Here is a 27,756-nt window from a genome sequence, read left to right as displayed (position 1 = left end):
GTGTTAGCTGCTGCACCTGTAACTTCCAGAGCGGATGGGGTCTGTGGGCCGTTTCCTGTCCATGGAGGCGGCTGGGACAACCTTCCTGAGAGAATCCTGGGGGGAGGCTGTGTTTCAGCGTGTGGCCAGCAGATGGCGCCAGTGACTCCAGTGCTGAGTCTGGGGACCAGGTTCTGGATTCAATTTCACCCACTTCAGCGGATTAAAAGACATGGCATGTGGGTTCTCTGTTTGCTGCTGTTACTGAGCTTGTAAAATAGTTGAAAAGTGGAGTCAAAGGGTTATTTCTACTGCTAGGAGATCGTTCTTTACTACTTTTTAGAAGATTGATGGCCTCTTTAGGAAATACTGAAGGTGACAATTTTTCAGAGGTCAGATTCCTGATTTTTCTCCTTAAAATTTAATGTCCCCATTGGGTTCCTCCTGGGACACTGAAGCTTTGTTGTGTGCGGTGCAGGGGACCTGAGCACCCGTTCAGCCTTTAGCACCCAGCCCTGGTTTGGGAAGGAAAGATTAGGAAACACATCTCCATCACAAGTGGCTATTGGTGGCAAACAGGCTGTTTTAAGATGAGTTTTGTTTTGTTTTGTTTTTTTCCTTTTTATTTAGGGCCACACCCGTGGCATATGGACATTCCCAGGCTAGTGGTCGAATCAGAGCTGCAGCTGCCGGCCTACACCACAGTCACAGCAGTGCCAGATCTGAGCCATGTCTGCGACCTACACAACAGCTCATGCAAACACCCAATCCTTAACCCACCCAGCAAGGCCAGGGATCGAACCCACGTCCTCATGGATACTAGTCAGATTCGTTGCCACTCAGCCACAACAGGAACTTCCTTGAGATGAGTTTTAGTTTCTTTGGGTGCTCTAGTCTGCTGTGCGACTCGTCAGAATTGTAAAATTTGGCACAGCAGATTTCAAAAACAAATATAAATTTCTCAGGAACCTTTTATAACAGTTACATGTTGAAATAATATTCTGGTTGAGCAGATTCATTTCATCTGATCACACTTTCTGTGCATGTGGCTACCAGAAATGAAAATCTACTGGTCGCAGCGTATTTTCCCGGGACCGCGTGGCCCCAGGCCCTCCGACTCGTTGGGCATTCTCCCCACTCCTCGCAGCACATGTTGCAGTGCAGCCCCCTCCCACCTTAAAAACACATTCTTTTGCTGCACCCTTTTTAAAAATGTTTTTTTCATGTTTTACTTCTGAAATCATTTGGCAGTCTCTCATTCACACGTGGTAATGACTTCTTAACGATCACCGTGAATATATACCAGGAAATTTCTCAAACTCGCATGTGTTCTGACAAATTCTTGGAACACTAAACAGGTCGAGAATATCACATTTTTAGGCACTTAATGAAACATTAATTTGGGGTGGTTTTTATATTTTGAAGCCAATCCCCCCCTGTCGTCCCCGCCCCCCCGCCACCCAGACACTTGTAGTTTTTAGGCCCTTGAACAAGCCCAGTACGCCCCAGACCTTGGGTCCAGAGCAGCTGATGGGAAATCTCCGGGCCTGCAGGGTTTAGGAAAGGCAGTTTCAATACAAGGGTCCTATTTCCTTGAGAGGTGCTGGGCTGACACCCCGAGACTGCGAGGGCTTCAGGGCTCCGCAGGATTTCCTGCCGAGTGAGGTTACCTGGATTTCACGGACCTTGTTCAGCAGGAGGCGGGAGAGGGCGGCAAAACCGTGCGGCCGCAGCTCTGAGAGTTTTTACCCCAACAGGTGCTAAGTCACCACAAGGCAAATAGAAGCAGAGTCAATAGTTGTGAAACCTGTTGTGAGTCTACGGTGACTTCTGCATCGGTATGTTGAGCAACAGTCTTTAAGGTGAGGGTCCTTTCCAAAGCAAATAAGAAAACCCTGTTACACCCCAGCTTCAGTGGGAAGGCAGCCCCTAAAATGTAGCTTGTGTGCATTCTTACTCCTGTGGCTTCCCCAGGGGTGGGGACGTGGGGAGAGGGAGGGGACACAAGAAGCCGCTCGCAATCGCCAGCACCCCGGGGCCCGATCCACCCTGCCCACTGGGTCATCACAGCCACTGGCAGTGCTGGGTGACCCCGCATCGTCAGTGTCTCTTCCTGTCACCCGTCAGCAGTGGGGCTCTCGGGAGTTCCCGTTGTGGCTCAGTGGGTTAAGAGCCCAACATAGTGTCCATGAGGATGCAGGTTCGATTCCTGGCCTCACTCAGTGGGTTGAGGATCTGGCATTGCTGTGGCTGTGGTGTCGGTTGGCAGCTACCGCTCCGATTCAACCCCTAGCCTGGGAACTTTCATATTTCACAGGTGCAGCTGTAAACAAATAAAGAATGCGGAGCCCTCTCTGCCTCTGCTTTTGAGACTTGAATTGAGATGTGGCCACAGCCCCTTGGTACCACGTCGGCACCGCTCCAGGTGAGTCCATGCGTGTCGGTCACTCGCCAGATTTCACCTGGCTGCCAGGGGGCTGGGAGGGGCTGGCCGTTACTCGCTCTGCCCTGGGCCTCTGGCCAGGACTCGCTGTGTGCCGTGGCGTTGAACCCTGGCCCTCCCAGCCCCCAGGTGCCTCCTCGCGTGCCACATCTGCCATTGTGTCCACTCTCAGGAGGCCTCTGGCTCTGGGGCTGGCTCTGAATACAGAAGTGCAGTGGAGGCTAATTTCTCGGAGAGAAGCCTTGAAAATGGTCCTTCCCTTGTCCTCAGATTACAGCACGTCTCCTGGTGCCAGAGACCTGCCCAAGGTGCTTTGGCTGCCAGGCTTCGGGTAAGATGACCCGCCCCTTGGCCGCATCAGCGGGACCCTGCATGAGGGCCCTTGACCAGCGCAGAAGGCCCTGAGCGCAAGTCCAGTGACCAAGTCAAGGTACCTGCAGATGCAAAGGAGGTATTTGTCACAGACTGAATGGTGTCCCCAAAATTTGTGTGGGGAAGTCCCTAGCCCCAGGACCTCAGGATGTGACTGTTATGGAGAAAGGGTCTTTAAAGAGGTCATTACAATGGGCCCTAATCCAACAGGACTGTCCTTACAAGAGGAGATCAGGACACAGACCCTCGGAGGGACGACCATGTGAGGGCACAGGAAGGAGACGGCCATCTGTGAGCCAAGGAGAGAGGGCTCAGCCTGCCCATACCTTGACCTTGGACTTCTTTTTTTTTTTTTTTAAATCTTTTCATCTTTTTAGGACCACACACGTGGCATATGGAGGTTCCCAGGCTAGGGGTCTAATCAGAGCTACAGCTGCCGGCCTACACCACAGCCACAGCCACGCCAGATCCGAGGCGCATCTGGGACCCACACCACAGCTCATGGCAACACCAGATCCTTAACCAACTGAGCAAGGCCAGGGATCGAACCTGCATTCTCATCAACACTAGTCAGGTTCCTTACTGCTGAGCCACAGCGGGAACTCCGATCTTGGGCTTCTGACCTCCAAAACCGTGAGGAAATGTGGGGTCTGTGGTGCTTTGTCATGGCAGCCTGAGCTAAGTGTTCCCAGGTGGCCATGTGGCTTTGGGCTGTGTGACAGGTGTCGCCCCTGGAATAGGCCACGTTCATGTGTTCATGCTTCACCTACAGGGACCTTCACACACACGCTCCCAGGATTCTGGGGCAGGTGGTCTGAGTCACCTGCTGGGCTGCACCTGCTGGGGGTCTCCAGCCAGAGCTCACCAGGAAGACCCCTGCCACTGGCAGACATGCCCCGCCCCCCCTGCAGGGACAGACTGGCCCTGACCCTAGCCTTGGTTCTCATGGACCTCTCTTCGCTGGGGAAGTAGCGGAGCCCGACCCTGGGAGAGGGGGCTTCATGGGCAGGACGCTCCCCCGCACCCCTGCTGGCCTGCAGAGCACCCAAAACTAAGGCCTGTGTCACCTTTCTTCCAGGTGAGACTGGCAAATTTAATCCACGTTGTCACACCAGCATCAGCCACTCTTCTGGCGTTCCATCATCCATCCCCAAGGCACCCACCGAGTCCCCTGCCTCCTGACGCGGTAGAGGGGCCTTTGCAGATGAGTCCACAGCCCTGGGCCTTGAGGTGGGAGACTGCTGGATTATTGGTGCCCAGGGAGTCACAACGGCCTTTAAAAGTGGGGAGGGATGGGAGTTCCCATCGTGGCTCAGAAGTAACGAACCTGACTAGCATCCATGGGGATATGGGTTTGATCCCTGGCCTTGCTCAGTGGGTTAATGATCCGGTATTATGGTGAGCTGTGGTGTAGGTCCCAGATGCGCCTCGGATCTGGCATGGCTGTGGCTGTGGCGCAGGCTGGCAGCTGTAGCTCTGATTAGACCCCTGATCAGAACACAAGCACACCTCGCCCTCTGCTCTCCGCCGCTGCCACCCCAGCGCTGCCTGAGAAGAGGGGAGGGTGATGTCACTGGCTGGAGCCCAGGGGGCGGGGCACTCTCCAAGCTGAGGCAGCAGGTGAAAGCCTTTCACGTGTCCTCTTTTGGTTTTTGCCATGTCACGGTTTTAAGGCTCCTCGGGCCTCTGGTTTGGGTGGAGGTGGGTGCAGGGGTCTGCACGCCCCCCGCTGCAGCCCAGCTCTGCAATGAAGAAGGGGCTACCTACCCCAGCTTGACTCCATAGGCACGCTGGGGGCTCACATCTCTGTTAAGATAAACAGGCTTTGGGAGTTCCTGCTGTGGCACAGTGAGTTAAAAATCTAATGCAGCGGCTCAGGTCACTTCGGAGGTGCAGGTTCGATCCCTGGTCTGGTGCAGTGGGTTAAGGATCTGGCATTGCCCTAGCTGCTGGGTAGGTCCCAGCTGTGGCTTGGATGCAATCCCTGGCCCGGAACTTCCATATGCAGCAAGTCCGGCCATTAAATAAAAAGTGAGAGATAAAGAGGCTTTGGGGATCCCTCCACGCCACCAATCTCAGTCTTCTGGACTGCATTCAGTTGAAGACTTGTTCCTTCATATCTTTACGAGCGCTTCCCATGGGCCAGGCCCCAGGACCCGGCAGTGACCAAAGCTGCCAGCAGCCCTCCTCCTGGCGCTGGCCTCCAGGGGGAAGGCGGTCCATAGAGAAGCAGATGTGGGAGGTAGGGTCAGGCAGGGACATGAGCTCTTGAGGGATCCGGGAGAAGAGGCCTGGATGGAGTCTGAGTCCCAGGCCCTGGGAGCATCCAGATTGGCGACAGCTGATCCAAACACCAGGCCAGCCACCTTCCAGGATGGGCTGAGAGCAGAGGCTCTGTGTCGGTCCTGGGGCTGCAGCCAGATGCTGCCTCTGAGACGCGGGTGGGGATGGCAGGGTCCTAGCCTGGCTGCTCGTGGGGTGAAAGGGCTCAGACTGAGGAGATGGCCAGGAGGGGGACAGGGAGGGTGGGCGTGGGTTCTGTTCCCTGTGGGGGCTCGGCAGGCAAGTATGGGACTGGACATAAATCGGGGACATTTGAAGCAACAGGATCCTTACTCAGACCCCCGCTTTTCGGAGCAGCCAAAGCCCTGAGAAGGATAGGGGTGCTTCTCAGGCCCCAAGTCCTAGACTGACCCCAAGGAGACGCAGGGCCCTCGAGTGGCTCTGAAGGTGGTTCCAAACCACGAGATTGATCCGTGCAGGCCCTGTCTTCCTCTCCCCTCCAACCTCGTTAGTCCATCGGGGCTGCCACAGCATCTGACCACGAACTGGACGGCTTAGGACAACAGAAACTTGCTCTCTCGCGGCTCTGGAGGCCAAAAGTGCAAACTCGACCATCAGCAGGCGTGCCCCCTCGAAAGGTGCTAAGAGAGGAGACGCTATTCCATGTGTGACTTTCCCTCTTACCTCTGGGGTCACCTGCCATCAGGGTGCTCCTGGGCTTGGAAAGGCATGGCTCCAACCTCTGCCTCCAGGGTCACAGGCCTTCTCCTTGTATGTCTTCACGTGCAAGGTGCGTGCAGCAAGCCCACTCTCCCCGCCCATGTCAGCTGTGTCCCCTCGTAATGAAGGGGTCGGAACTTTAGAGGGAGGAGCTCCATCCCAAAGGCCCAACCTGATGGGACTGAGATCAACCTCTAGGCTGACCTCTCAACCCGCCAGGCCACATGGACTGAGGGAAGCAGGAACCAATGGTCCTTGTCCAGACCACGCTGGCCCCTTCCGTAGTCGTCGTCAGAATGCACCCGCTTCATTTGGGAATGCTTCTGGTTGTCATCATGGAAAACTCAGCTACAGTGGCTTAAACATGTTGGATCTGTTTTTCTTACACAACGAGAAGTCTGGTTGTTGGCGTTGGTTTAGCACAAGTTTTCTCAGTTTCAGCACTACTGACATTTTGGGCTGGACAGTTCTTCCTTTTGGGGGGGGGGGCTGGCCTGTGCACTATAGAATATTTAGCAGCTTCCCTGGCTTCCACATTCTAGATGCCAGTACCATCCCTTTCTCAAGCTGCAACCACCAAAAATGTCTCCAGACATTTGCCAGCGTACCCTAGTAGTATCAGGACTAGTATCTGTGAATCGCATTTTGCCTCATGGTCATAAGACAGCTGCCACAGCGCCAAACATCCCACTCATATTCAGAGAGCAAATAACAATGAAGGCTAGTACCAGATACCATAGTTTCTTTTAGCAGAAAAGTGTAAGCCCAACAGATGTCCACGTGGTTCTCACTTCACTTAAACTCTCTGAGGTCTCGCCTGCCCAGCCCTCAAAGCAGGAAGACAAGCCCTCTCTAAAGGCTGTGGGGAGGACAAAATGGGATCATGGACTGGCCAGTCATTTACCAGCTCTTTGCATCCTTGGAGAGGTCACTCCATGCCTCAGTTCTTTTCTTCTCAAAGTTGGGCTAATAGTTCCTACCTGTGACAAAGGGTTTTTTTTAAGGTTAAATCACCTAATATATGTAAGTTAAAACATGTTAAAACAACTGACTTTTATTATTATTAGTGGTCTGGGAGCATTAGTCATATGAAAGTGCCCAGCACTCAAAGGATATTCCGTCAGTGATGGTGGCTGGATCTCCAGCCTCTGAGCTTTTGCATTCCGTTCCCTGTGCTGTTCCATGTGTACCAATAGCTCTGGCTCTTTCCAATTACCTAACTCTAAACACACATCTGTGACTCTTAGCTATTGTCAGCACCTGACGGAAAAATTTACCTAAGTATATATTCATTTTGTGTCTATTCCTCCTAAAATGTTAACTGGTATGGGGGCGTTTGTCGGCTGGGGAGTACCTTCTTATTTCCTACTTGCAGTACTGCGCGGGGGGGGGGGGGCCTAGAACCTTGACCTGACATCGGATGAATCATTAATAAGTATGTGTCGGGTGAATGGCTGATGCTCGGGCAGAAGGTGGTAACACGTGAGGTCACCCGGAAGGCGGAGAGATGGGTGACCCAGAAACCTAGGGGCTAGAGGATGAACAAGTGAAGGAACTATAGCTGCGCAGCTGCTTTTTAAAACACTGATGCCGCCCTGCCCTCTTCCGGGCGCGAGCGCGAGGTGCGCCTAACGAGCCTGTCGTCCCGGGGCAGACGACCTGCCTGCCCGGGTCCAGAGCGTTAACCCACTTCTGATTCCAAGGTCTCTGCTCTCAGCGGCAGCCCCAGAACAGGACCCTCTGCCCCCGCCCCCCCCCGCCCCCCCCGCCCCCCGGCGTCAGCACGTGCTCGGCAAACGCCCGCCGCCGCCGGCCGCGCAGCCGCACTCCCTGAGGGCGCCCCTCCCGGCGCGGCCTCATCCCTGGAGGGGCGGGGCGGGGCGGGGCGGGGCGGGGCGGGGCGGGGCGGGGCGGGGCGGGCCCGGCCCCGGAGCCGCTGGGACTTGTAGGCGCCTAGCCTGGGCCACCTGCGCAGAGGGGCGAGCCCAGTGCCCGGCCCACCCTGCCCGCCCCTAGAGCGCTGGTCTGTCGCCGAGGGGGAAACGGAGGCCAGCTTGCCCAAGTTCACGCGGCGGCACAGTGGCCACCTTCCCTGGCCCAGCAAGTGTAGGTCACATTTTATCAAAGTTTTCCAAGGGCACGCTGAGTGTTCCTTGGCTGGTGTAGAGCCCGGTCTCCTTACTAACATCGTGCATTCACTCAACAAACATTCCCCAGTGTCCTCTCCTTGCCAGGCCCTATAGCTTGAGCAGATCCCCCAAGGCCCCACCTTGCAGGGGAGAGAGACTTTAAATTCGGTGACTGGGTAAACAGACCCTGGGGAAGTGAAAAGTACACTGAAGGAAAAGAAGGCAGGATAAAGGGTGAGTGAGGAAACCCAGCCCTGGGGCAGGAGCGGGCCTGGGGAGTTGGGGACAAGACCAGGGGACATGAGGGGAGACAGAAAAATGTGTCCCTGGAGGACTCCATGAAGACTCGGGGTTCCAGTTCCAGCGAGGGGGCTGGGGCGGAGATTTGGGAGAAGGGGTGATCAGAGTGGGGTCAGGCAGTCCAGGCGCTTCAGTGCTGGATAAACGCTTGAAAGACACCCTCTCCCTCAGCCCACCAGGAGCTGGGGTCAGCAACACTTAGAGCAATGTCAATTTAAAATGGACTCCACACAATCTAAATTGTTAAAGTGCTAAAATCTCAGCACACTCTAAAAGCTGAGAATTATGTTTTATTTGGTGGCCTCTCTGAGGACTCAAGTCCTGAAGGCAGACTCTGAGCTCTGTGGGATGGCTCTGCAGAGAGAAGGGAGGAGCCAGTATATGTAGGAGTTTTTGCAACAAAAACCAGGTAGTTGGTACATCAGGAGATTACAGTTAATTAAAGAAAAACCGTATTTCTCAGTTAATGAATTTAGTGTTTTTCTTGTATTGGAAGATACAAGAGTCTGGGCTCCTTGAATCATTCCTTTGATATGCACCTTAACCATCGGGGACAGGATCCCCCTGGGGTGCACTGGCGGGGGTGGCTGCAGTGGCTGATGGCTTGATGGCCACAACATCCGTCTCATCCACAGCAGACTGCCAACGGCACAGGACATCACAGCGGAGGTGCCTGGATGTGCAGGGGCATTGAGGCCCTCTGGGCCTGGATCCAGGCACCTCCGGGCCTGGCTGTGCATGGCCGGGTGACCCGGGAGTGAGGGAGGCCAGGGCCAGGGCTCACTGCTCTCCTGTCAGACGTGAAATTCCCACCAGCTTTGAACAAGGGGCCTGTCCTTGATACCAGAAAGATGGCACCCGAATCCAGGTTCTTGTTCACGGCAGTGGAAGAATGAACTGCGTGAACACACAGGCAACAAGCAAGCAAAGTATTAAAGAAAAGCAAATAGCTCCCAGGACAGGCTGAGAGGGGGGGAGAAGAGCCCCCCCTTCCTCTATTGTCCTTTAGGGGTTTTTAATTTCTTAAAGATGGGAGGGTCCCGACGCGGGGTCCAGAAAGATGTGGTTTTCTCCCATTGGCCCTGCTCAGTTACTTGTATCCTGACCTTCAGAGACTGGGGCCGGGGGTTTCTGTGCCTGGGGAAGGGGACAGAGGGAACTGGGCCGCCCTCTGCTTGCCTTCCCCCAAGGTCGAACACAGAGATGGAGGGATCCGTGGGGGGGGGGACTTTCGAGGAGGCCAGAACTACTCCCCAGCCAGTCACCTCCTCAGCGGGGCCTCTGGAACCATGCTGGCTCCTGCTGGAAGGCTGAACTCTGATTTATTTTTCTGGGTAGTATGTATACCTGTATAATTGTCTTGTTCATAGACACCTGGTGAGGCTAGAGTGTGTTTTGTGCATTCTGCCTCCCCCCAAACCCTGATAAATATCCATGGAAAGAATTACATTTATGCCTTAAAAACAAAAATTATTTCACCTTTAATGTATATTGCTGTACCCTAAGTAGCTCTGGGAGAAATGCCCACTCACTAAACGCGATCTGAATCATGTACACCTGATTCGCTAGGCTCTGTGCTCGGCGAGGACAGGGGCCTGGAACCTGGTGAGCACGTAGTAGGTCTCCAGGGAAATAACTGGAAGCGCCTCCTTCTCAGATGGGCACACCGCCCCTCGGCTTCCCCCGTGACACGCGGAGAACGGCAGGGCGGGCCCCGGACTACGCTTCCCGGCTGCCCCTGCGCGCCCGGGGGGCTCGGGCGGGGCTAAGGCTGGGGGCGGGGGCCTACGGTCTGGGCGGGGCCTGAAGCGGACCGGGGGCGGGGCGGACTACAAAGCCCAGGGGCGGGCGCTCGGGCGCAGAGTGCCCGCAGCGCCGGCTGAAACGCGGCGCGGCGCAGCGCAGCGCGGCGCGCACGGCGGGAGCGACCCGCGAGTGGACGGGCCCGGCGGTTGGACCGGCGCCTCTGCTGCCCCGCTCGCTCCCCGCCGCCCCCAATGAGCGCAGCCCCACGCGGCCCAGGTCCGTAGGCGGCTGGGCGCCCCCCATGCTGCTGCAGCCCGCGCCGTGCGCCCCAAGCGCGGGCTTCCCGCGGCCCCCGGCCGCCCCCGGCGCCATGCACGGCTCGCAGAAGGACACCACGTTCACCAAGATCTTCGTGGGCGGCCTGCCCTACCACACCACCGACGCCTCGCTCAGGAAGTACTTCGAGGGCTTCGGGGACATCGAAGAGGCCGTGGTCATCACCGACCGCCAGACGGGCAAGTCCCGCGGCTACGGCTTCGTAAGTGGCCCCGCGGCCGGGTGCACCCCGCCCCGCACTTATCGCGGCCGGAGCGCTGAGTCAACCGGCGGGCGCACGCCAGCCCGGGGCGCCTCCCGCCGGCGTCCGCACCTGCTGCCCCCTCTCGGGCTCCAGCAGGTCCTGCCCCCGCCCCCTGGGCCCCATCTCCCTGCCCCCACCCCACGCGGGCTTTGAAAGGGAGAGCCGCTGTGTTCAATTCGGACTCCTAAGTTTGTGGAGAGGTTTGGGGGACAGACACTTACCCTTGGGACTTCCTGGAGCAACAAGCGACCGAGTTGCAGGGCCTCACCCCAGGGCGCTTAGGAGCCTTTAAGCAAACCCCGTTTTTTTTCCAACAGCCCTCGCAGAAACCCTAAAAATCTAAGTGAAAAACGGCTCTGAGACACAGTCTCCTACTTTCCTTCTAACTACAGTGTCCCCAAACCTCCCATGAGGAAATTTGTGGCCCCCACTGGTGCGATAGGCCAGGCCGGGTCCTTGCCTCCCTTGGCATTGCCCTGTCTCTCTTGGGATTGTTTCTGTTCTTGAAGGCAACGTTTCTTAGCACTTGAACTTGGAGGGAGGAGTTGGGATCCAGGGGGCAGCTCTGTGGGAGGGTCCCAGTCTGGGGTCAGAGGGGACTGGGCCTGGAGCCTTGGGTAACAGGCACCCGGGGTGGGGGGAAGTGAGTGCCTGGTGCCAGGGCAGAGCCTGCTCTCTGCTCCCCCCACCGGCTAGGGAAACCCCTCCAGGTGACTAAATCCCTGCTCCTCCAGGTGACTATGGCAGACCGGGCGGCAGCTGAGAGGGCTTGCAAAGACCCTAACCCCAACATCGACGGCCGCAAGGCCAACGTGAACCTGGCCTATCTGGGTGCCAAGCCGCGGAGCCTCCAGACGGGTGAGAGCTTGTGTTTGCCTTCCTTGGCGCTTCTGGTTGCTATATTCAGTGACGGTATCTGTCGGGTAGAAGAGCCACCCCCCCCCACCCCCTCCCCCGCCCTGCTCCAGGAGTGGCAGTAGGCTGTCATGTGCTCCCAGAGACAGCCGTCACAGGGCAGTCATCCCCCAGCTTGGAAGCTGAACCCCTTCTTCTAGCCACGTGTGCCAGTGGGATAGGAGGCATGTCACCTCGTTGTCAGCTGTCCTTGCCAGAGGGAGGAAGTTGGTTCCCCCGGGCTGGAAGTTGGGAGGAGAGACACCTAGAGGTTGCTGCCCCTCAGGTCCTTGGCCCCCTTCAGCTGGGAGCTTGGGGTTCGTATGGAGGTGGCCTGGGAGGGGAGGGGAAGCCGATTGTCCCTTTGGATTAGAGGTGGGCAGCTGTGTGGTTCTTTCCTGGGTGCGGCCAGGCCCCTAACCAGTCTCTCATTTTAGGCTTTGCCATCGGCGTGCAGCAGCTGCACCCCACCTTGATCCAGCGGACTTACGGGTGAGCGGATGTGGCTGGCCGGGGCCGGGGAGCACAGGGGGAGCTTGGAGACCAGGGCAGGGGCTTCCTGGGTCTCCCTCTGTAGGTGCCCATCATCAGGGAGTCTCTCACCCTGGGACCGCCAACCCCATGGCACTGGTTGTGCTGTTTGCAGCCACCTTCATGTGTCTCAGAACCATCCGTTGCTCCGACGTTTTAGAAGCAGGAGTGCGTTTAGGGAGGGGGAGAGGGACGAGCTGGGAGAGGGGCTGGAAGGCGGATTGCAGTTCTCTGCTCCCGGAGAAGGCCGTACCACAGGGAGACGGGGCGCAAGAACTCTGGGTCCTGGGTTCAAATCCCTGCCTCCCCTCACTAGTTGTGTGACCTCTGCTCACACGGCCCCTGGTGCCTCAGTTTCCTCATCTGTGAAATGGGATGGTGCAGGCCCTTCCGAGGGCGCCCCTCTGACCTGCTCCAGTGACCGACACATGGCGGCAGCAGGTCACTGCCTACCCGGCTGATGTTTGTGAAGCTGTAGCAGGTGAGATGGGATCAGGGCCAGATGTCCCCGCCCTAAGTAGGCCTAGGCTGTGGGCCTTTTGTCTGATGTGCTTTGAGCAGCGGGTCTCACCCTCCTCTGACCGCAAGGGCTTTTTTTTTTTTTTTTTTTTTTTTTTAATAAAACATCTAGTAAGGCCTGCTGCCTGGGAGAGGACAGAAACTTCAGGGGCACAAAGGAGCCTGAGACACCATCTACCTTCCCATCCCCATGATTGATGTACCTACTGTGTGCCCAGTGCAGGGAGCATGCTGATGGGGGTGGGGGTTTGTTGCTGGGATGGGGGCAGTTATAAATCAGGCCGCCCTTTTAAAGTGTTAGAGCTTCTTAAGCCATTAGAGACCAAATCCCCAGCCCTGTGTTTTGTGCTGAAAGTTGGGGGTACATGTGTGTGCGTGAGCGCCTATTCCAGCGAGGGGCGGTATGCGGGCACCCACCTCCCCAGGGAGCTGGACCAGGACCTGGAGCAGGTTGGGAGCTGGGCTCGGGTGGACCAGGCAGGTCAGCGATTCTGGGCTGCTCCCCGTGACAGGCGGCTTCTGTGGCTGCACAGTGGCTTCTGCATGGATCGCAGGATGTGCATGAGCCCAGCTCCTTCCTGTCCTGGGAAGAAGCCTGGAGGGCAGCCGGGAGCAGGTGGTTCTGTGTTTCCTTCTTGCTCTGGGATCCGCTTCTTCCGAGCCTGCAGGCATCTTAGAAGGTGTTTGGGGACACCTCCGTCTTCCTGCCGGAACCCAGATTCTTCCTCTTTGAGTTCAGGCCTCAGAAGGAGGGTGTTCCATGCTATGGGCAGCCGTGGCTCTCTCCCAGGGGCTGGGGCAGGGCTGGCCCCGACTGCAAGTGTGAGCACATGTAACTCTTCCCTGCTTGAAGTGCGACAGTACCTTCCTGTTCCAGCTTGAGCTCCTTTCTGACCCAAAACAGCTGCCTCTGGGACTCGGTGACTATCAGCCCGTGGCCTCTGGAGCCTGCAGACCTGGGTTCAAGTCTTGACTGTCACTTACCAGTGGCTCCATCTTGGCTAGAGACATCCTCTTCCCGAGCCTCCAGTTTCCTCATCTGGAAAATGGGAATAATACTGCCTAAGGCAGTGCCGATGCGCAGGGGGGTCCCCCTGCACTCTCTGCTGTCCTCACAGCCATCCTCAGGTTGGGACTGAAGTTAGTCCTGCTTCATAGATGGCGAAACTGGCAAAGGTTTAAAAAAAACGTTAACAACCTGTCCAGGCAGCTGAAGTGACGGGATTTGAACCCACGCAGGCTGGCTCAGGAACGGACACACAGCACCGCTTCCTGGGTGGGCAAGGAGGAAGGGTGCCCCTCGTGGTCCTCAGAGCCCCGCGTGAGGATAGTCGGGTGTCGGTCACAGATTTTCCTGCCGTGTGCTCCTGACTTCGGGCACCAGTGTTTTGTAACTGGGTGTGCTGTCTGGCCGTTTTATACCTGTGACGATGAAGAGGCTCCCGCTCTGTGGGTTGCCAGGGGGTGGAGACCCAAACAAGGGCAAGGGGTCAGAGGGACTGTCCCCTCCTCGTTTCTGGGGGCTGGGGCACTGCAGCCCATCAGGGTCGTGCCGCCTCCCCCAGGCATCGCTGAGACGGGTGCAGGGCCGGGCAGCCGGGCTCAGCCTCCTCCCCGCGCCCACCTGCCTGGCCCGAGAGCTGGGCCGTCAGCGTCCCTTTTGTCTTTGCAAACAATTGGGCCGGGAGCTCGGCAGGCCTGACTCAGCGGTCAGTTTTGTCAGCTCCGGGCTGGCAGCGAGGCCCGGCCGGCCGGTGGCTGGCTGAGGGCACGGAGGGAGCTGGCCCTGGTGGCTCAGGGTTTGCAAACCCGTTAACTCTCTCCTGCCTGGCGGAACTTTCCCCAGACTTTCTGGCCCCGATACGCGCCTTGGACAGCTCTAAAGATTCCACAGCCCCGCTTTGGGGCAGGGCCACTGCGGAGTCCTCACCTGGCTGGGTCATAGGTGTCGGCGTGGAAAGGTTTGCCGAAGAAGCTTTATGCTCCCTGCTTTTGGCTCAGATTCCCTGTCCCCAGCCATCTCTCAGAAGCTGACCGGACCGGGGTGTTTCTCTCATGTAACTGGACGTGGGCTGAGGTCTGGGTGTGAGAAGGCTTCCTTGGCAGGTGGCAGGGGGCTTTATCACAGGGGGCGGACGACATAGACGTCCTTGGCTGATGGGGCGGGACAGTCGGCAGCCTGCAGGCAGGAGAGAAAGGCACGTTCCGGGCAGAGTGTTGGGTCTGGCTTGGAAGGTATGTCCTGGTGTCCGGGCTGTCTCTCCCCTGCCAGGAGCTGGGGTCTGTCCTGGGCCTGGCTGCTCTCAGAGCCCCACCTGGGGTTATTTTTGAAGGGACAGCTGCCTCTGGGCACAGCTTCCCTGATCCCGTTCTTAAGGGGGCCTTGCTGGGGGCTCCACACCCATTTACCACAAGCCTCGCTCTGGGCCAGGCATGGGGCCAGGCCCTGGGGGTCCAGAGGGCAGGACGGGGTCCTGGACTGCGGGGTGGTAGGCAGGCCTTGTGCTGGAGCAGAGACCCAGGGGCCTGCCTGGGCTTGCGGCCAGCCCCGGACCTGCTCTCTGGGCTCATCTCCCTGTCCGCGTGGTGGGGACCGTGTTGGTGCCACCTCTTTGGCCTGCCCGGGGGCAGTGCATGCCTGTGTGCAGAGCTGGTCGATGGGGGCCTGGCCCTCGAGAAGAGAGCGGTGTACCCGTGACTCATTTCCCAGCCCCTTGACATGGTCTGTCGCCCCTGCTCCTGTGCCGGCACCGGGCGAGGGCTCAGCAGGCCCTGAACTGGGGATTCTGACACCCTCCTCCCTTCCCCGAGGCCCCCCGCACCCTCGCTCTGACCAGCTCTTAGGCAGATCGGCATCCCCGGGACTGACCAGGGCCTGATCGCGTGCAGCCCCACTTGGCCTCCAGTTTCAGAGATCCCTGCACCCTCTGTGTGAGGGTCCCCAGCGTCAGGTTGGGAGCCGCTGCCCTTGTGTTACTCAGGCCGAGGGGTCTGAGTGCAGCGCCTGTGTCCCCAGGGCGGGAGGGGGGCTAGAGGGTGACAGGACGCGTCAGTTTGCCGAAAGCACGGAGCACATGGGGCTCGGTGAATGGAGAGAGCTGTTTCTAGACACTTTCATTCATCAAGTTGTGTACTTATTGAGTGCCGGCTGTATGCCAGGCCTTGTGCCCGGGGAACTCTGAATAAGAGAGACATGGCCGGGTCTCCGTCTCACTTCTGAGGGGGAAGCTAGGCTGTTGAAAGTCCATCTGTGCACGCGAGGGCCTGAGGCGGGCGCGGGGGCTGCTGGCGGAGGGAGGGCCAGATGGGGCCCGTGGACCTGCCTTGAGATCGTCGCGGTAGGTGGAGGATTTGGGTGTGAGAGGTAGACTGACACGCCGAAAAACGGTGCAGTATTCAGCCACGGCCTGGGTCCCAGCTCATAGCAAGGTGGAGTGTGGGGCTCCTGGACTGGAAAACACATTGGGTTATGAGATGTCACCCCTGGAGACACCGTGGCAGGGCACGTGGGGCCCCTGTACTGTATTTGCACTTTCTGGGAACTTTATCATCATTTCCTACTACGATGTCAATAAAGCCAGGACATCACAGAGCCCTGAACGGGGGTCGGCGCCGTGGGGGTGGGGCGGCACCTTCGGGGGAGGGGGCAGGAAGTGAGGTCAGAGCTGGAGGAGGCCGTGGGGCTGCAGTGCCCTCCCCGCGTGCCATCACGTGGTTTGTTTTTACTTTCAGGGTGTCTGGGGTGGCCCTTGCCCCCCTCCCCCCCCACAGTCGCTTCCTGTTTGGCACTCGCTGGAGCGAGGCGTGGGCCCGCGTGTGGCCCTGCCCGGCGGGCGGCCCGTGCACACCTGTTGTTTGTCCCCGTCGGCTGCGACAGAAACCAGCCTCTGGGGCGGTTCTTGGGCTCCTGTCCAAGGATGAGCTGCTGGCCCGGCCCCGCTGGCCCTGGCAGGAGGGGCCCCCCGTGCCCAGGGCCTCGCCCGGAAGCCTCGGGCCCCAGGGGAGAGGCTGGACCACACTCAGGCTGACACGGGCGTCTGACTCGGCCCCAGGGTGCGTCCCAGAGCAGGAGCAGGGACAAGGGCGCCGGGGGGCGGCCCGGGCCTTGGTGCTGCGGCGCAAGGGGGCTGCATGAGGGTCTGGAGGCTCCACAACTCGTCTGGGGTCCTTGTTCTCGTGACTTTTCACCCTCGAGCCTCAGTTTCCCCGCCTGCCACGTGGACGTGACGAGTGCACGGCAGTGTGGGGGGGCTCTGGATCATTCTCTTGACCCTCCCTCGTGGGTGAAAGGAGGACGCTGTGCTTTCATCCAGCCAGTTTGCTCGGAGGACATTTGCTGGCTTTGTGGCAGGTTGGGGGCTCCGTGGGGACGCAGGGAGCCCTGGTCCTGCTTGTGATCCCGGAGCTTCTGCGGCAGAGCTGCCATGGCTCAGGTGGTGACAGGTGCTCTGGGCGGGAAAGGCGCGCCAGGCGGGAGGCTGGTGTGAATGGCGGGAGAACGTGGGGGGTTGGGGAGGTCAGGGACCCAGCAGGGTGGCCTCAGCTCACGGCCCACGGAGCGTTTGGATTTTACTCTGAGTGATGGGGGCCAGTGTGGGCCCTGCGGAGGTGACGGCTGGCCACCTGCATCCTGAAAGCATCCCTCTGGCTGCTGCTGGGCCTGGACCGCCGAGGCCAGGGGGAAGGGCCCACGAGGGGACCACGCAGTGGCCGTGGTGGCCGCCTGGACCAGCACTGAGGTGAGGAGCTGAGGACTTCTGAATACGTTTCAGGAATGTGTGAGAGGAAGGAGCCTAAGAAGCCTCCAGAACCTGGGGCTGAGCTAGTGGCAGGTCGGCTGGCCTTGGCAGTGAGAGAGACTGGTGTGGCTGCAGTGGCGGGGGGAACAGGCCTCCGGGACTGGCCAGGTTCCAGTGGAGATGCTGCTCGGTGGCCCGCTGCCCCCACCCTTGCCAGGGTCCGATGGCCCCAGAGAGCCCGGACCGCCCCCTCCGCGGGGTCCCGGGAAGCCCCTCCGCGGTCTGAGAATCCCGAGGTCGTTCCCCAGTGGCCGCCGGCTTCTCCGGCCCGTCAGGCAAAACCTCCAGAGAGCAGAAAAAGTGAAATGGGCTCATTTGCCTTTTCTGTTGTTATTTTTGGGGGTGGCTGTGCTTTCAGAAAATGAGTGTTTGGGGCTGTGGCCGATCCTCTCTCGCTGTGAGTTTTGCTCTGAGAGTGTGGGCGGCGGGGTGGTGTCTTCTGGGCGCCAGCTGCCCCCCGCTGCTGTCAGCCCCCCTCACCAGGCCGGGGCTTGGCAGACCCTGCTGCCCAGGCCCCCAGACCTCTGCCTTCAGGGATCCTGGGGGAGCTCTGTCGGACCTTCAGCTTACAGGTGGGGAAACTGAGGCCAGAGAGGCCGAGGGACTTGGTCGGGCACAGCCGGATCCGTGCACGGGCTCTCCCCGCGGGCCCCTGGTCTCCTTTGGGCCGAGTCTCTTGGGTGTTCCTGGCCATGAGCTGCTTACCTGGGCGTGTGGGTCGGGCAGGGGTCTCAGCCTGTCACCCTCTCAGCAGGGGTGCCGCACTCCCTTTCGAGGGAGCCTGGCCGGCTGCAGCTCCCTCCCACTAGGGTTTGGCCCTGGCATTGGGTCACCTGATCTTTAGGCTCTACCCCAGACCTGACTGTCCTGCTGGCCAGTTTGTTGTTCTCTCCAGGGCTCCTGGGCTGCCCTCCGTGTCCCTGGATGGACCGTGAGAGGGAGGGCCTTCTCTCCGTCCTGGCCAGGTGGGGGCTGTTCCTGCCCTTCCCTCAGGCCAAGAAGGGGGTCATTGGTGCGGCTGAGTCCTCGGGGGTGTGCAGAGTGTGAAATCCTCGCAGTGGCCCCTCAGAGGCAGGGCCAAGGCTGGCAGGTGCAGAGCCTCGAGTCCTGCCCGCCACCCTGCCCCGGCCCCCCCAGCTCTAAGTTGGTAGGCAGAGCTGTGCCAGCAACAGAGGCTGGTCTAGTCAGGGCTGCATCCTCTGCCTTCCCTGGGCTGCGACTCAACAGGTGCTGGCTAGGCGCTGGGGACCCAGCGGTCCTGCCCTTGTGAGGCTCGTGTTCTCGTGGGAAAGACGGCAGATGGCGGGTGACAAGGTGGTTACTGTTTTAGGAAGGCAGGAAGGCCGGCCGAGGTCGGGGACGACCTCTGGGGCCATGAGGTTTGAGTGGCGGGGTGACGCCTGCCAGCAGCAGGAGCGGCAGGTGCAGAGGCCTTGTGCTAGGAGAAGCATGTGCAGTGTTGGGGGGCCAGAGGGGAGCTCTGGCTGGCCGGAGGGGGACAGTGGGGTGGAGATGAGGCGGGGAGGTCGTCTGAGGCTGGTTGGGAGGGAGGCTGTGACGGGTGGGCACAGTTTGGGTTTGGGCAGGAGCGGAGGCCCCTGGGGGTCTGTGCCAGGGAGTGGCGTGGTCTCCTGGCTATTTTTAAGACCGACCCTGACCTTGGGGTGGGGGTGGGACAGCAGGCCTGTGGGGTTTGGGTGGATGCAGGCTTGGTGCTGTGGGAGGAGGGTGGAGAACAGGGGGAGTTGGGGGGCTGGGGGGTGGGCAGGGGCATCCCTGAGGCCTACCCCCTGCAGGCCAGGCCAGGTGTGTGGAGGCCCGTGGGGGGCAGGAGGGGCACCGAGGAGGCCGCTGGGTGCACACAGACGGGTCCTCAGTGCCAGGCGTTGGGGACCTCCCTGGTGGGCCTGGGCTGGGGTGTGGGGGCTGTGCTCAGACGGGGCCAGCTGTGGTTTAGTTGGGGTGTGGTATCACTGAAGAGCCCCACTGGGGGGGGGTGCGCGCATGCGCTTGTGCCAGCTCGGCCCCTTGATCCCCACCTCAGCTCCTTCCCAGCCCCTCATGTGGGTGTCTGTGGTCATGACAGTAAGAAGTCCTTGTATTTGCCTTTCACCTTGGAGCTGACATCAGGGTCTCGGCCTTGGCGTGATGCTGGAGATTCTTCACGAGCATGAGGGGCCGTCCTGCGCACTGTGGACTCTTACTTAGCAGCATCCCTCGATTCCGCCCATTGGATGCCGGGGCAGCCCCCAGTGTGACAGTCAGGAAGGCCCCAGATGGGGCCCAGTGTCCCCTGGGGGTGGAGCAGCTGTGGTTGAGAAACGCTGCTCTGATGGAGGGTCTCTGTTTTCAAGCCTGAGGTCAGCCTCTGCTAGAGCCCCTTGCAGACGGGAAAACAGACTCCCAGCAGCTCTGGAGTGCAGAGCTGGGGGCAGGGTGGTTGCAGGCTTGGGTCTGTCTGGAGGGGGCGCCTTGCAGCTTCCTCCCCCCCGGACTCGGCAGTGCTTACCCAGCACCAGAACCACTGCCCACCACTGTTCTTTTCTTTTCGATCTGGGTCTGGGGCACAACACCTGTCCGGGGTCCGGTCTTGGGTACGCTGAGCTCCTCGCCGGGGACAGAGCCCCTGGGAGCTGCTGGGCCTTGAGCCAGCATCCACAGTACCTGGGGCTGCCCTCCCCTCTGAGGGGCCTCCTAGAGGCCCACGCCCCCAAGGTGGGCCCGGGATCACAGGCCCAGCCAGTCCTGCTTTGCCACTCCCTGGCTGTGTGACTGCGCTGGTCACTTGAGCCTCCTTGCACCTCGATTTCCCTCTCTGGGAAATGGGGTAACAGTAGCACTTATTTTGTGGCTATGAAATGCTTCATGAATTGTCTTGGGCTTTACACATTCAGAGTCGGGCATGGGGACAGGGCACTTGAGGACCACAGGTGGACAGGCACAGATGCACTGTGTTCCCCTAGGTCAGGACGCAGGGGAGCCCCGTCCTCCTGGCCTGAAACGTCCACTCCCCGTGTCTGAGCGTCCCCCGCAGGGCAGCTCCATGGTGGCCAGAGTGGAGCCTGGTCCCGGCCACGTAGAGTGTCAGAAATGTGACAGCTGACTACAGCCTTGAGGCGGGTGTGGCCAGAAACCTGGGTGTGAGGTTTCAAGCCCCAGGTACTTCTGCTGTGTGGACAGTGTGAGCTTTGGTCCAGGCAGTGGTTCTGCAGTCTGGGTGTGATCCCCGAAGCCCCAGGGGACTGTCAGGTGCAGACATGTGGCTCCATGGGCTCCATGTTTTTAGCAAGTGTTCCCTGAGGCGCGGGTGCACCTGCCCCCATGTTGGTGGAAGTTCTGGGCTCAGAGCTCCCATAGCCTCACACTGAAGAATGTTCTGAGGTTCCGGGAGCCGCATGGGGCTCATGTCATGGGGGTACCGATGGTGTCCGGGACGGCCCGGTGGGCGCTGCACCAGGGCATGTGCCAGCCTGTCTTTATTGGCTCTGTTTTGGGAGGTCTCTGGATGCCCAGAGCCCTGGTCTTTCTCCGAGGGGCCTGTGCCTGCTGGCTGTGTGTCTGCACTCCGTGCCCAGCACCCAACACTGCCGGGCCCTGTGCAGGGCGTCGGGGCTCAGGGGAGAGCCCCGCCCACTCACGTGAGGGCCAGTGGGGAAAACAGGCCAGGAGCTTGGGCTCCCAGCAGCCTCCCCTCCTCCAAGAAGCCCTCCAGACTCCTCGCGTCCCCCTCTTTCTGAGGCCTCCATGGTTTAAGCACGTTCTCCTTGGACTGGCCTTAGGGGAGGTTTCACGTGAATGGAATCACAAAGTCTGTGGCCTGTGTCGTCTGGCTTCTTTCACTCAGCGTCCTGTCCCCAGGGTGCACCCAAGTGGCGGCATGTGTCAGGACACCATTCCTTTTCATGGCTGAATAGTGTTCCTTGGCATGGATGTGGATGGACGCTTGGGGTGCTTCTCCTTTTTGGCTGTTGCGACTAGCGCTCCTCGTCCCTAATCACGCGCCTGGATCCCTTCGCCTTGTAGGGCTGCTCAAACCCACGCGTAAGCCCGGGCGGCTACTTCCTGCCCTTTCCCATGCATTCACAGCACTGTACCACGGAGCTGTCATCAGTCGCCCCTCGGACCCGTAAAAATGGCAGTTTCCTACGGTTCCACCTCACCCATCCTTAGCTGGGGTATAAATACACAGGGTTTTTAGCGTGAACAGAGTTATCACCATTCAGTATAAATATCTCAGCTTTGCATAAGCGGCGCCTCTGTTCTGCTGCTTGGCTTTCCTCCCCCAGGAGAGGCCTGGCTGAGCGGGGACCCCCTCATCCTGCCGCCACGTGTGATGGTCTGGGGGGGCGATGGCCGCTGCTCCGACCCCAGGTATGATGCCCAGGTCTCTCGCTTGCTCACCGTTCCTGCAGGTGCCCCTGGGAGCCACGGAGCGCCTCTGTCTTTGTTACGGAGCAAGGACTGCTCCTGGAGGCCAGGGGCCTGGCTGGGGGGCGGGGAGCCCCCGCTCGCAGGGGCCAGCTCTCCATCCACCTGCTCTCCAGAAAGCTGCCCCAGTGCCTGCCCCTGCCAAGCCTGTGGGAGCGCTGGGAGGGGACGTTTCCCTTTTTCTTTCAAAGCAGCTTCTCTTTGGAGTGGAAGGGTGGCAGGCTCTGGTGTCTGTCTTACAGGTGTGGCAGGAAGTGGGGGGGGTCCCTTGTCACCACCATCCTGTGTGACTCATGCTGGCATCAGAGGAGGTGGTGAAGGTGCCGATGCTGGTGGCCGCAGCGCCTGCCCTCTCGACGTCACTCTGACCCAACACCGAGGGCGTCACGCTGCCGCTGTGACTGGCCGTGGGACAGGCACGTGCCGACCCTGCCTTCCCAAGCCTCCGTCTCCTCGACTGCCCGTGGAGGGCTGGGTGTGCTGCTTGCAGGAGCGGCGCCCCCAGCCCCAGGGTGGGACCAGGGCAGGGGTGCAGGTCGCAGCTCCCAGGCTGATTCCCCGGGGCTTTGAGCTAGGGGCCTCCAAGCCCAGTGTTTCTCTGGTAAAATGAGATAATTAGGTAAAGGCCAGCCTGAGGGTAGATTTGACCCCTTAACTGTGTGTGAGGCGTTTCCGAGCCCACATGGCCACAGGACTGTCGAGCCTCGTTCCTGAGGCTCTGGCTGTCACCTCGGCGTCTTTGGTCTTGCCGCCTCTGTGTGGTTACGCTTTACCCCCGCGCTGTCTTCGTTCACGCAGCAAGCGAGCTGCCCCCTGGGCCAGGGTCTGTGCTGGCAGCTGAGGGAGGGCCAGCATTCTAGTGGGTAAATAAGTCAATTGTACCGGGTGTCACTTGGCAAGTGGCAGATGCTGGGAAGATGAACAGGGACGTGGACAAGGCTGTCCTCGTGGCCGTGGCACCAGGGTAGTCACACAGGGACCGGTGCTCAGAAGGGCCTGTGCTGGATTTGAGGCTCAGGTGCTGAGGTTGTTAGATCCATTTACTCCTTCCTTCCTTCCTTCATTCTTCTGCGGCCACACCTGCGGCCTTGGACGTTCCCAGGCCAGGGATCAGATCCAAGCTGCATCTGCGACCTGTGCCATAGCTGCAGTACACTGGACCCTTAACGGCACAGTGGGAACTCCTTGTTAATTAGCTGTAAACGTGTCCCCCTCCCCCCCACAAAGCATGTCATTGGTCCTGTGGGGGATGGGTACGGACTGCAGAGGGCGGTGGGAGGCCTGTGGGTCACCGGGGAGAGGGCGGCGCAGGTCGTGCGCATGGCCAGTGCAGAGGCCCCGCAGTAGAAGCCCCTCTGGTGTGTTCAGGGGACACTGTCTTTGTTGTAGTTGCACCCACTGTACAGATGAGGAAGGAGAGACGCAGGGCAGCAGCCAGCTCTCTGCTCCCTCCGGGGCCGGCTGTGTTTCCCGCCCTGACCCTGACCCTCTGCTTGGCCCCGCAGGCTCACCCCCCACTACATCTACCCACAAGCCATCGTCCAGCCCAGCGTGGTGATCCCGGCCGCCCCGGTCCCGTCGCTGTCCTCGCCCTACATCGAGTACACGCCGGCCAGCCCGGCCTACGCCCAGTACCCGCCGGCCACCTACGACCAGTACCCGTACGCCGCCTCGCCCGCCACAGCCGCCAGCTTCGTGAGCTACGGCTACCCGGCCGCCGTGCCCCAGGCCCTCTCGGCCGCAGCCCCCGCGGGCACCGCCTTCGTGCAGTACCAGCCTCCGCAGCTGCAGCCGGACAGGATGCAGTGAGGGCCGCTCCGGCCACCGCGGCCCCGTCGCCACGTGCTGGGCGGGCGCTGGCCGAGCCCCGGGGTGCACGCCTGCACCTGTGCCTCGGGAGACCCCGCGGGGCCCCGCCTGCACCCCGAACGCCCAGAGACCACTTCTCTTTACACCCAGGACCGTCGTGTCTGGAGAGAGGACTTCGAGAGGAAAGAATGACTGCGAGCTAGTTGAACATCGGCAAGAACCCACACACGCCGCCGGCCTCTCCCTTCACCGTCCCCGCCCTGCGCCCCCCGGGAGCCCCGGGGCGGTCCCCCCGCATCGGCCGGGCCTTCCGGACCTCCCACAGATCCCAGCCGCCCTTTGGGGTGAGCAGAAACTTTGTCCCGCTCGGAGAGGCCTTTCCCGCTCGGGGGGGGGAGCCCAGAAGCGCGCGGCGGCTCGCTGTCACTCCATCTGCGCGACGGAACCGGGAAACTGGGAACCCGCGTCGGGGGGAAACGCCGCCTCCTGAAGTCCCGTTTTCTACGTGATGCCCTGGGGGCGGCTTCCTGCAGACCGCCGCCCGTGGGGCCACCGGCCATCAGCGACCTGCGCCAGGGCGGCCGGCCGAAGTCCTTTCTGTCAAAGCACTGCGACTTTTTTCTTACCGTCATTGTTTTGCTACTAAGATGATTTCAGAGTTTCAGTCTATTTTTTCAGCGGAGACTCCCACCACCGAGAATCCAAAACCTGTTTTTTGACGTTGAGAGACTCACTTCTGTCGATGGCTCCGCCCAAGGGGATAGTGACCGTCGTTCTGTGACCAGGTGCCCAAGCCCCTGGGGGGGGTGTGGCGGGGGGGGGCATCTCCAGAGAGTGAGTTGTCTCAAGCTTGTCCCCCTCCGCACAGCCCGGACGTGATGCTGGCTGCGGGGCCAGACCTTGGTGCAGGATGGCCCCCCCACCCCCAGTCTCGCTGCTGCCTGTCAGCCTGAGCCGCAGAATTGAGCTGAGACACATCTGCCTCCCTTGGGGGCCTGGTGGGGAGGGGGAGGTGACGATGCCAACACACTGTGAAGGGGGGGGAGAGTGAGAGGAGGGCGGCGGCCTGGCAGAGGGGACAGGCTGAGAGCGTTTGGGGGTGGGGGGCGGGCCAGAAGGTTGGGGGGCGCTGGGGTGTTCCTTCAGACCTACCTCAGGGAAGTGGGAGGCCTCAGGGCTGACGTACGTGGGCACGCGCTTCATGGCACGCCTGGCGCAGAGTCAAGGCCCAGAAAATAAAGGTAGCTAATATTATAATATTTTTATTAGAACGTTCTGATTATAAAAATAAAACTTGTTTTCGTTAAAGAAAAAGTCAGCCTGGCGTTTTTCCCTGGAAGTGGGCGCCTCGACCCCCCCCCCCCCGGCCACCATGGTCGAGTCATGTCCGAGTCAGGGTCCCCCAGCGGAGGGCAGACCCCTCTCAGCATCCCCTGTGTGCAGAGCAGGGCCCCGGGGGCGGTGGCTGGGGGAGGGCATATGTGACTGGCGGCTCCATCAGAACCCCCCGGACCAGGGGGAGCTGGGCAGAAGCTGGTTGGGGCTGCAGAGAGGGCAGAGCCGCAGGTGTCCAGGCCGCCTGCCGTTGGGTGCTGGCAGCCGGCGAGGCTGGAGGTCAGAGTAAGAAAGGGACGACTGGGTCTGGGGGTGAGGGGCTCCAAGGCGGGAGAGTCCCGGCCTCTCCCACAGCTCAGCGCTGGGGGTATCCGAGGGCCTCCCGGAGGGGGCGTGAAGGCTGGAGGGGAGGTTCCTCACTCGTTCCCACAAGCGCTCCCTCATTCGTTCATTCCAAGAAACATCCTGTGTCGGGTCACATGCCAAGCACTGAGGGCAGTCGTAAACAAGACCCACAGTCCTGCCCACTGGGCTTAGCAATCCAGTGGGGACACAGCACGCCACCGGGTGGGGGAGGGGCAGCACAGGGAAGCGGGGCCTTTCAGACATGGGTCAGGACGTGTGACCGGGTGATGAGAATGACCGGGTGCTCGCCAGCGGGAACAGCAGGTGCAAAGGGACGGGGGGTATGGGACAAGGAGGCCAGAGTGGCTGAAGAAGCCGCACGAGGGGGACGTGGGTGGGAGACGCACTGAGGACAGGGCTGGGGAGGCAGCAGAGCCTCCGTGGGGGACGTGCTGTGAGCGCAGTCGGGGCGGGGGGTGGCACGCTCAGCACAGTGTGGTCCATGCTGTGGTGGGGGGGGGGCAGGACCGCACACGTGGGAGGAGGCACGGGGCAGCCGGGTGGAGGGGCTCCTGGGGATCTGGGGGAGTGGATTGGGTGCCCCTGGTGGGGAGGCCAGGCTGAGCAAGGCTTGGAGGTCGTGAGCTGGCCTGCTTTGGGACAGTTGCTCTCGAGGCTCCAGGCTTGCCCTCCCCTGACCTGCAGAGCAGGGTTTGGCCCCAGGGCATATGCATCTGTCCCTTTCTCCCTCCACCTCCTGCACAGGGGGTGCAGGGGGCGGCCAGACTCGTTTCTCCGGCCCCTTCCTCACCCTCCCTGTAAACTCCTGCTGAGCCTGTTTCCAATCTACCCCCTCCTCTGTTCTCAGCCCCGGTCCAGGACCACCCCTCTCTCCTGGACCCTTGCTGCGGCCCCTTGCTTCTGCCCGCGTGCTCCGGTCCACACTCCATGTGCAACCAGAGGGTCCTGTTGGGCATCAGTGGGAACATGGCCCTTGCCAGCTCGGAGCCCTCTGTGGCTCCCTGCCATCCTCGAGGAAAGAGCCCAAGCTGTCCCTGCGGGCAGTGAGACCTCTGCCCACACCAGGCACAGCCCGCTGCGGGACCTTTGCTCTTGCGGTGGAATCCTCCAGCTTTTACCTGCTGGACTCCAGCCCTCAGCTCAGAAGTGTCTTTGTCCCAGCAGCCGCCTCTGACCCCAGTCTTGGTCCAGGCAGCTGAGCCCTGTCCCCCTTCTTCTGTGTCTCCCCTACCCGCCCCCCGCATGGGCATGCCCACTCCAGGGGGCAGGGCCATCTGCCTTGTTCCTGCTCTGTACCCGCCCCCCCCCCCCCCGCAGGGCAACAGCCCCCCTGCATTTGGAACTTGACGGGGAAAGGGCATCAGAGGTTTCTGGTGGAGGACAGTAGCGGGAGTTTGGGGACCGTCCGTCCAGGCTGGAGTGAGCTGGGCGGATCGGGGCCGGAAGGCTGGGGGGAGGGACAGATAGAGGCCAGAGCTGCTGCAGTGTCCGCAGGGAACGGGGCAGAAGTTGCTGAGGGGGGACAAGCCCTGCATGGAGCTGGGCAGCTGGCTGTGATCCCAGAGTCCACCGATAGCTCCACACGGTCAGCCCTTGGCTTTGCAGTGAGAAGGGTCACCCTGCGTGGGGAGGTGGCTCCGGTGGGCTGGGGCCACATCCTCAGCCTGTCCTGAGGTCCTTGTGGGGGCCTCCTCCGGCCTTTCCCAGACCCTCTGACTTGCAGATTTGCTGGTTACCCGTCTGTGGTCCAGGCCTCTGGCTTCTGCGCAGGGAACGCGCAGGGTTCCCGGGTCAAGTCAGGTGAGATCCTGCCGGGCAGGGTCCCCCTTTTTACCAGGGACGCCCCCAATGCCCCACCCCTTGCCCCCTGCCCCCTCCCTCTAGCTGGGTCTTAGTTGGCAAACACTGGCAAGAGGTCAGAGAGGTCAGCGTGGGGCTCCGGGGCCGGAGGAGGCATTTGCTGCAGCTGATAAGGGCGGGGGGCCAGGGAGGGGGTTGCGGGTGCTGCCAGGGTTATCTGGAGGGCCACTTGCAGCCAGCCTGTTTCCTGTCGCTATCGGCCGGTGGCAGCCTCTGGGACAGGCCCGGGGCCTCAAAAACATCCTCCTGGGGCCCAGGATTGAGGGTCTGGACTGTGGCAAACCCAGGAAAGGGCTTCCACGGTCCAGGCACCGAGTCGGGGCAGGGGCTAGCGGGGGTGGCAGTGCTGTGGTCTGTGCACGTGGCGCATGACCACTTGTCCTGGCGGTAATGATTGTAAATGACAGCAGTGAGCACGGCTGCTGGCACCCGAGGGGATCAGGGCTGTGCAAGCGCTTCTCGTGGACGGTCACTTACCCACGAAGGGACCCTTGAGGGTGTCCCCCTTGCACAGACGGGGAAACTGAGACACGGGAGTGGAGCCACCACTGCCCGGGGCCTCAGGATGGATGTGGAGGTGAAGGGCGTTGGCCTGACCCGTGGCCCTGGTCCCCCCAGGCCGCCACCTCCCTGAGCCTCACGGGGAAAGGGGCTGTGACCGTC

General features: G+C 60.5%; 1 protein-coding gene across 2 annotated transcripts; it reads left to right on the top strand.

Annotated features, from left to right (window-relative positions):
* Positions 1–10,093: 10,093 nt before the first annotated feature.
* On the top strand, positions 10,094–24,251 carry RBM38 (RNA binding motif protein 38). 2 transcript variants are annotated; one of them, XM_047770801.1, is made up of 4 exons: positions 10,094–10,510; positions 11,287–11,410; positions 11,884–11,938; positions 23,229–24,251. In XM_047770801.1, exons 1-4 carry the CDS (start codon positions 10,274–10,276, stop codon positions 23,530–23,532), a joined length of 720 nt encoding a protein of 239 aa, XP_047626757.1. In that variant the 5' UTR covers positions 10,094–10,273; the 3' UTR covers positions 23,533–24,251. The 2 variants fall into 2 exon arrangements, with proteins under 2 accessions (XP_047626757.1, XP_047626756.1); XM_047770800.1 differs by lacking the exons at positions 10,094–10,510; positions 11,287–11,410; positions 11,884–11,938 and adding an exon at positions 12,612–16,549.
* The last annotated feature ends 3,505 nt before the right edge of the window (positions 24,252–27,756 follow it).

This window comes from Phacochoerus africanus, chromosome 3 (assembly GCF_016906955.1).
Source record: "Phacochoerus africanus isolate WHEZ1 chromosome 3, ROS_Pafr_v1, whole genome shotgun sequence".
Taxonomy (NCBI): domain Eukaryota; kingdom Metazoa; phylum Chordata; class Mammalia; order Artiodactyla; family Suidae; genus Phacochoerus; species Phacochoerus africanus.
This window is presented reverse-complemented; position numbering and strand designations above follow the sequence as displayed.